The sequence below is a fragment of the Gouania willdenowi genome, chromosome 7 (assembly GCF_900634775.1).
Source record: "Gouania willdenowi chromosome 7, fGouWil2.1, whole genome shotgun sequence".
NCBI classification, from domain to species: domain Eukaryota; kingdom Metazoa; phylum Chordata; class Actinopteri; order Blenniiformes; family Gobiesocidae; genus Gouania; species Gouania willdenowi.
In genome coordinates this window covers 19,660,673-19,669,616 of record NC_041050.1, presented here as the reverse complement: position 1 = coordinate 19,669,616, position 8,944 = coordinate 19,660,673, and the positions used below count along the sequence as shown (strand labels likewise).

At 39.6% G+C, this 8,944-nt stretch overlaps 1 protein-coding gene across 2 annotated transcripts; it reads right to left on the bottom strand.

Annotated features, from left to right (window-relative positions):
* Positions 1-697: 697 nt before the first annotated feature.
* Positions 698-7,395, bottom strand: LOC114467330 (E3 ubiquitin-protein ligase TRIM21-like). Of its 2 annotated transcripts, none has more exons than XM_028453525.1 (5): positions 7,289-7,395; positions 4,397-4,477; positions 3,975-4,096; positions 2,314-2,604; positions 698-2,231 (listed from the first exon to the last, which is right to left on the bottom strand). In XM_028453525.1, the coding sequence occupies exons 2-5, from the start codon at positions 4,416-4,418 to the stop codon at positions 1,293-1,295; spliced, it is 1,374 nt and encodes a 457-aa protein (XP_028309326.1). In that variant the 5' UTR covers positions 4,419-4,477; positions 7,289-7,395; the 3' UTR covers positions 698-1,292. The 2 variants fall into 2 exon arrangements, with proteins under 2 accessions (XP_028309326.1, XP_028309325.1); XM_028453524.1 differs by having other exon boundaries at positions 7,209-7,389.
* Between the last annotated feature and the right edge of the window lie 1,549 nt (positions 7,396-8,944).

Sequence of the window (8,944 nt, the reverse complement as noted above, 5' to 3'; positions counted from 1 at the left end):
TAATGTATTTTTGTACCTGTCCCATCCTTTATTACGGGAATTGCCTAACAATTTACCCCTTTTTTGATTAAGTTTGCTAAATATTTACTCGGCCTGTTACCAAATTCATGCATTCTGTGTTTAGCATAAAAAAGACATTTCTGGGCTTCAAACGTCATAAGGGCGTCCAGGGCTGCAGCTGTGGTGTTTATTTGAGATCTCAACTCATCCGAAGGATTAGAATCAAATTCCCCCTTTAGCTTATCTAATAAAAGATATTATACCATGTGATACAGCATTTGCTGTCTCCCACAGCACATTAGGAGAAATATCTGGGGTATCATTCTCAGCCATAAAAATCTTAAACTGCTCAGTAAAATATTGAATGAATTCTGGATTCTTAAGAAGGGAGTTTTTGAAACGCCATTGCATTGGAGGACGTTGTTCTTTGCTAGGTTGAACCCTTCTCAGCTGGCTGCCTTGGTGAGACCAAACCCCTGCTACCTTACAGTTATTCTTCTCTTTTACAGTGGTTGGCACGGCATCCTGCAAAAACATGTAGCACCATTGTAAACAGGAAGTACACAGCAGCTAGCTAAGTAACTAACGGTAACAGTTTATTTCTCTGTTAATTCTATCAACTCATCAAAAACTTTCAACATCCTCATTTAGCACATCATCAAGATGAAAATTGTTTGCGGCAATGAACACAACAAAGTTTGAAGCACTAAAAGCTTTTATTATCCATACATTTTCAGACCCGCTTTGTCCTATTTCAGAGTCACAAGGGTCTGCTGGTGCCTATTTCAAGCTCAAACTAGGTGTAAGGCGGGGATACATCCAGAACAGGGCACCACTCCATTGCAGGGCAACACACAGACAGAGAACAATCACGTTCACATTCACTCCTATAGACAATTTAGAAACTCCAATCAACCTAACAGTCATGTTTTTGGATTGTGGGAGAAAGCTGGAGGACCCAGTGGAAACCCACACAGCACATGCAAACTCCACACAGAAAGGACCCAGGTGTCTACCCCAGGGCTTGAACCCAGGATTTTCTTGCTGTGAGGCAATTGTGCTAACCACTAAGCCCTAGTTTTTATAATACATTTTATTTTCAGGCAATCCAACTTCCCAAGGTCACTTTACAGTGCTTAGTATAAAAGTTCAGCCAAAACACAGAGACAGGGCAGGAGTGGTCTGGTGGGAGAAGTGTTGCATCATGTGAACAGAGGGAAGCAGTGAGTGGTTATACCTAAAACTGGTATTACCTTGACAAAAAGGCCACTTAGGCCAAAAGAAGCTGGTGTTCAGCACCCACCGCGCCCCCCCTCTGCATGTGCCTGATTCACATGTTGATTGACAGGACAGATGATCATAGGTGCAGAGTTTTTCCCACCATCGTTACCACGAAGACAGGGACCAAAGAATGGATAAAGTTTGTTAGTGAAGCTGCAGTCAAAGAAGGAGTAGATCAGAGCTGCAGTATCAACATCATAAAAGGAGACCACACCTTTGTTGTAATCCACAAACACACCCACCTTCTCATGAACAGACTTCGGTTGAAAACGGACCGGAAGAACAGTACCTGCTTTAAACTGAGTTCCACCTGAGAGCCACACAACCCAGTAACCTTCCTCAGTAGTTATAGGGAATAATCCCTTCCTGGTGATGGATTCATTAGCCACTCCTAAAATCCATCCAGTCTTTCCTGTAACCTCAACCTCAAAGTAAAATTGGCCTGAACTGAAACTCTGCTTTCCTAAAACACAGACACGACTAGAAAATCTCTCTGGACCATCTGGAAGTATTTTCCCCTCATCACTGCAGTAGACTTGTTTTCCATCATCAGACAGGCGGAGGAGATGATGAGCTGTAAGAGGATCAAAAGTCACATCTACTGCAGACTGCCGCAGTCTCTTCATCTTCATCTCCTTCATCTTCTGTCGTCTCTTCTGGATCTTCTGCTGAACTTTTGGTGATGCTGCTTGATTCTTTGATTTACGTCTGAACTGAGAAACCACATCACGTATCAAAGTGTTAACCTTCATCTGGTGTTGAATGCTGAACATCTGATTACATATGGGACATGAGCATTGGACACTGGCATCCCATTGTGTGATGATGCATGATTTGCAGAAATTGTGTCCACATGGTGTGCTGACTGGTTCATTTAACAACTTGTGACAGAGGTGGCACAGTAAGTGATCTCTAGACAGCCCACAGGAGGCAGCAGGCATGTCCACACACTGAGGAACAAAGACAGGCAGCACATTAATAAGAGACTCATTGTCGTGGACTGTTCTATTAGAAAGCTTTCACTGTTATTACCTCCTTCATCTTCTCTGGTTTCTCCTGGATCATCTGCTGAACTTCTGGTGATGATGCTTGTTGCTCTGATTCCCGTCTGAACTGAGAAACCACATCATGTATGAAGGAGTTGACCTTCATCTGAGGTTGGATGCTGAAATTCTGATTACACAAAGGACATGTGCATCTGCCACCGGTGCCCAGGTATGTGGTGAAGCAGGATTTGCAGAAGTTGTGTCCACATGGTGTGCTGACTGGTTCGGTGAACACATCCATACAGATGGGGCACAGGTAGTCTTCTTTAGACACACGCTGAGGGAGAGAGACAAGCAGCACATTAACAAGAGACTCTCATTGTTGTGGAGTGTTCCATTAGAATTCTTTCACTGGTTTCGACCTGACACCAGCTCACTGGGATCATTTCTATTATTGAGCTCCATTTCAGTCCACAGTACTCCAAGTAAAACACCATGGAACAGGAACAGGAGTTGAATATTTCACAAGAATATAGTGGAATTCTAACAAAGGACGGCTATCACTTGTTCCCATTTTTCGTGAGGGGACGCACTTCTGTAACACACACACATCCTCCATTTTGGTTTTACAACCCACTGTCTAAAGTTCCTCTTGCCGCTTTTTGTTGGGCTCCAGGCTGCCTCTTTTTTGACTCCCTTAATTTGACTTTTATTTTTAAACTTCGCTCTAAGCAATTTTTCCTCTTTCTGAACCAGAACTTTTTATAACTTTGCAACCAGTAACTTTTAGGTAATCTTTCCACACATGGTCAAAGATTGTAAATATGGATTATTATTCATGGTTTCTTTTTCTGTGTAATACTATAGTTATATATCTTTATACTCAATAATCCAGTTAATAAAATATATCTTCGGTCAGGACAACTTTTTCAAAACTATTTTCAGGACAAGGACAAACAGTTTCAGAACACCTAATTTCAACTTTTTTAAATCTAACAACACAACCATGTACGTAAGTGAAGAGACAAAATGGATATAAACACCAAACAGTAAGAATAACACTAAGAAAGACAGTTTGAGCAAAACGCATAAAATCTAAATCATTAACAAATAAAAACAATTCTATTATAAATACTAAACTTAATACACATTAAACCACTCATAGACATATACAGTATCTAATAAATCAAATAAGCAGACACACTAGGCCTCTAAATGATAAATAATAATGCATTTATAATCTTGTACATAATTTTTATTGCTTTAAATCAGCAGTGAATGTTATCTTTAATCAACTACAATAACTGATCATTTTCTAAAATGTTAACCATCTTCTAATTAAAACAATACCTGCATGTATGTCCATATTTCTTGATAAGCTCATGGTTGACCCTGACAATCACAAATGTCCTACGTATCATAACAAAAGAAGACACGTGCAACCATGTACCAGCCAAGGGAGGAGAAACACTACATAACATGGAATAAAAAATGTTGAGAAAAACTATGTTCGGGGCCAGGAGTGAGCCGACCCTGAGGCCCACAGCTGTGTATTAGATGAGTGCCTGTTTCTCCTATTGACTTGATATTGTTGTTGATTCATTTCTGTTCATCTGTAATAAATTGATTGATTAATTCACCTGCTGCATGTTTTGCATTCATGAGCGGTAGCCTACAAGGGGGTACTATTTCCCTGAGGTGACTTACATTTCTTTTCATGAAACAATTTCCAAAGTCTTCATCAGCCTTTCTTTTCCTGCCCGACATCCTCGGAGGTGTGTCGCATTGCTGGTCTTCAGTGACCTCAGTCTGGTCAACACCGTCAAATCCTGCATGTCAAAAAAGCCAATCAATAGACGTACTAACCCCTGCACCACAATGCACCCAAAGTTGTAGGCAAAATGAGGCAATTATGACTAAAAAGGAAATGTTAAAATGGACTCTATTTAAATAGAAATTTTATGACAAAGCACTTTACAATATCAGCTCATTCACACAGGATTATCATTGAATATGTAAATCAATTTACATTATCATAAAACAAGCAGTATTTTTTACTTGATTCAGGAATTAAGCTGAATAAGTAACAACATTTACAATATAATTTAAAAAAAAGCAGTATTATTTACTTTGGGAAAAGATGTGCCCCATCTTCTGGTGAAGTTTTTCGCTAGCCTGATAATGATTGGGTGGAAGAGATGAGGGCAACCCTGAGGACAAAATACAAAAATACAATGTTAATTGATATTCACACACACAACACAGACAGAAATGATGCACTTTGTGAGATGTATCAGACAATCAGTGAGGAGCAGACAGCACACTCAGAAGGATTTATTATCCTGGCGGGTGATTTTAATCACGCAAATCTAGAGATTGTGCTTCCAAAAGTGCACCAGCATGTGACTTTTCCCACTAGAGGTAAAAACACCCTAGACTTGGTTTACACGACACACAAAGCAGCATACAAAAGCATCACCCATATTGGTCTCTCTGACCACATTACTGTCATGCTAAAACCAGAGACTGTAAAAAGAATGGATGGGACAAGCCCCTCCAAAAGTGAAGCTTTTATTTTTAGAGCTCCTCCTGCTGACTGGCTGCAGTATAGGTCATAAACCTCGCCTCCTCAATGATAACAGATGGGATGTGGGTCAAACAGAAAAGTTTAAATACTTGTCACTTAATATTTTTTCAAACCTAAACTCTGCTGTGATCATCAGTTATTATCACCCTACATTGTGTTCAAGTGCTAATTTTTCTGCGAAGTTTGTTTTAAATAAGTTATTTGAGGTTAAAAAAACGTAATTTTACGTCATATGACAATGATTGACAGCCGTGAATCTTGCGTAGCTGTCTTTGTGAATAGAAGTTACATCGTGAAGGAAAGCTGAGACACCATTTAACTTGATATTTGAGTTGAAATTTACCGTGGTTTTGTACTAACCTCTATGATCTGAACAAGCCGTTGGTAGAATTACAGCGGGAAAAATACTTATGATCTTGGCGTAGCTGGGCTTGCGTAAGTCATCATTGCAGTACGCTAAATAGGCGGGGCGTGTTGCCAGGGCTCCTCCCGTCAGCAGGGGATGAAACTAGTCTGAGAACAGCAAGAGCCAACCTATGTCCCGTGGCATCAGAGAAGCCAAGCAGAGGTACACAAAAAAGATAACCGGCCACTTCAAAGACACCAGAGACACACAGAGTGTGTGGCAGGGCTTCAACACCATTACAAACTACAAACCTTTGCTACAGACCTGTGACGTCCCCCTACTCAATGACCTCAACAGATTCTTTGCACGATTTGAAACTAAAAACAACATGCCGCCACAAAAGACCCACCCCTCTCCCCACGAGCAGGCTTTTTTCCTGTCTGCAGCCAGTGTGAAGAAAACACTCTCCACCATCAACACCCGCAAGGCTGCGGGCCCAGACAACATTCCTGGTTGTGTACTAAAGGACTGTGCGGAAGAGCTCAAAGACTTTACTGTCTTTACTGACATCTTCAACACCTCTCTTGAACAGGCTGTTGTTCTTGCAAGTTTCAAGACCACCACCATCATACCCGCGCCAAAAAAGTCCTCTCCATCCTGCTTCATTGACTCTCGACCTGTCACATTAATCACCATCCTCATGAAATGCTTTGAAAGGCTCGTCCTGTCACACAAACCTAGACCCGTTTCAGTTTGCGTACCAAGCCAACCGATCCACTGAGAATTCAATCTGTTCTACGCTCCACCAGACTCTTACCCACCTAGACACCAAGAACTCTTATGTCAGAATACTGTTCATAGATTTTAGCGCAGCATTCAATACGATCGTACCACAACAGCTGATCGGGAAACTGGACCAACTGGGCCTCAACTCATCCTTCTATAATTTGAAGCCGGAAATAGGGGGTGGGCCCCCAAGCTCCATTTTTAAAAAAGGCTCCGTGCGTCTCATCATATTCATTCATAGTATTCATACCAAACTGCATTCCGATCTAACGAGAACTAACGGAGGAGTAGTTGTTTGGTGCCCCCTTGACACGTATGGGGTAATGGGCCCCATTTATATATTGGCATGTGCCAATGATTTGGTACCACCAACCGTCGTATTATTGACTCGCAAATAAATGAGAAATCGACTTTCAAGCAACGATGCGTACACTTCCATAGATTATACCTACCAGATTTCAGCTTGATCTGTTCACAAATAACAGAGGAGGATTTTTATCTAGTGTACACAACAAGAAGAAGAACAAGAAGAAGGAGGACAACATCAAAGTGAGTGGGGGCCTAAAAATTGACATTTAAGGATGACTTTGATTTTTGACTTTTTTGTTTTTCTTAAATTTATGGATACTGTAATTTGTTGGCATCAAACCATAGTTTCAGTTTACCTAGCCCTACTGTCACCTTCTCTACTAACCTTTCTTAACAGCCATCAGAATAAAATATATTCGTGTCATCAGCAAAAGTTTGACGCTGCAAATATTGTTTACGTGCATTATAAATCATTTTGGTATCACATCCTCCACGAGTTCGGGTCCTGCTGAGATCGACAAAGAACTTATTGAAATTTGCCACATCCTCCATGTTAGTGACATATTTTCCCTCGTCAGTGAACTAGTAACTGGTACTGCTAGGTTTGGTTCTAATTACTTTCCTCCGTATATCCTATGTACTCTTAATGTTATTCTTATTATTTTCTAGCTCATTATCAAAATACTCCTTATTTCTTTTTCAAATCATATCTGGAAATTTATTTTTGTACCTTTTATCTTTGATTTCTAGTTCTTTGCATTGGCTTTTATCTTGTTGTAAAACTGAAAGTTTTAGTTCATAATTGTTTTGTTTTTTTCTTCAATAAACTTAATCTTATCTGAGAGTGCGCGGTCACAATTTATTCAGGAATATCAATACATTAGTAACCGAATTTACAATATTAAAAACTTACTTTGTATCAAATGTTGGCCACTGAGGACACCTGCTGGTCAATCTTTACGGGGTGTTTTAAGGACACAGTATTAGACCTACTTTATTCCTGTAGATTCTGATTAGTTTCGAAATCCCATGACTACCTGTCACCGTTCTTGATCATTTGAATACTGCTATGATGCGCTATGTGGCCTCCTTTGTACTTGGTATGACGTACTGTACTGATGTGGTTTGCTGTGTAGTTCTAAATCAGTGACGCATGCGCATTTGCCTTTTGCACGTGACGTCACGTTTATTTCGCGACAATTATTATCCAGTTCACACGTGTACACTCAGTTCCAGGCTTTCTTATGGTACCCAACAATAAAATAGTCCCATTCTTTTGGCTCCTACAGTCAACATTGAGCTGTTCTGCAAAGTTGATTTAATGACTAAATATGTATCATGAAGCACACAGGTCAAAAACATATTTTATATGTGGAGGTCATTGGGCAGTGATAGCTAAATAAATTAAGGCAAGACTTGCGATTAAAAAATGATGAGCAAATCTGTGTATTACACTGAGCCAAACAGCGGTGCTTATTTTAAAATAACTAATTCTTTATAATGATTAAGACAATATCCCTCTTAAGGCGTAGGGTAGCTTTTGATACATTTATGACAATAATATAATGGATTCAAGCATACTTATTAAAGGTAAGAGCATTTATTAATGGATTTGGTGTGTTACACACGTGGACAAAAATGTTGGTGTCCTTCCGTTAAAGAAAGAAAAACCCACAATGGCATCTGAAATAAGTTGAAACTGACAAAAAGTAATTTATAACAAATAAAGACCTTGTGAAAATCTGACACTGATTTTGTTTTTTCTGACATTGATTTTGAAATGTGGTTTAACAGAATTATTTAAAAAAAAAACAAAAAACTAAAGAATGAAACTTGCCTGGACAAAAATTATGTTACCCTTTACTTAGTATTTTGTTGTACAATCTTTTGAGGCAATCAGTTGATTTCTGACTTTTGCACCTGTTGACAGGTATTTTGTTCCACTGCTCATGAGCAAACTGCTCCAACTGTCTCAGAATAAAATTCAGATCAGCCTCAGAGGTCACTTAAGAATAGTTGTTTTCATTTTAGGTGCTTTTAACTGTGTGTTTTGGGTCATTATCCTGTTGGTGGAACTGAGACCAAGCTTTCTGATACTGAGCAGAACATTTTGCTCCACAATGACTTTATAGTATTCATTGTACCCTGAACAGATTCAAGACGCCCCAGAACCATAACTGAACCTGCTCCATGTTCTTTTTTTTGCATGTGTGAATAGAGCTGATGTGACTTACCAAAAAGCTCCAGTTTTCTCTCATCTGTCCAAAGGACATTCTCCATGAAGCTTTGTGGCTTGACAATATGCATTTTGGCAAATTTCAGTTTTGCTTTTAACGGTGATGTCCTTCCATTGTGTGCACTTGGGCTTTATTTTAACGGGACAGTACACATTAATGAACTATTCTGTAAATGTGTCAGTATTAGCTGCAAAGCTAGTTTTAAACTGTTGTCCCTGGGCAAGGTGTATAATGCCAACATCAATTATAAAACATATACATTCTAAAACTTGAGGCTACATACTTGCATAACCTGATACTGATGTACCTTGACCTTGGAGTTCACCTCTAATATCCTTGGAAGCTGTTCTGGGCTCTTTGATTACCATTCGTATTATCCATCTCTTCAATTTTTCATCAGTTTTCCGCTTGC

What these genes read in the sequence shown, in the direction of transcription:
- LOC114467330 (XM_028453525.1), bottom strand. Translation starts at nt 4,418, where the DNA reads ATGGGGCACATCTTTTCCCAAA. An exon ending in GGGGCACATCTTTTCCCAAA is followed by an intron (nt 4,097 to 4,396) that starts GTAAATAATACT and finishes TTTGACATGCAG; the next exon opens with GATTTGACGGTGTTGACCAG. An exon ending in AACCAGAGAAGATGAAGGAG is followed by an intron (nt 2,232 to 2,313) that starts GTAATAACAGTG and finishes TTTGTTCCTCAG; the next exon opens with TGTGTGGACATGCCTGCTGC.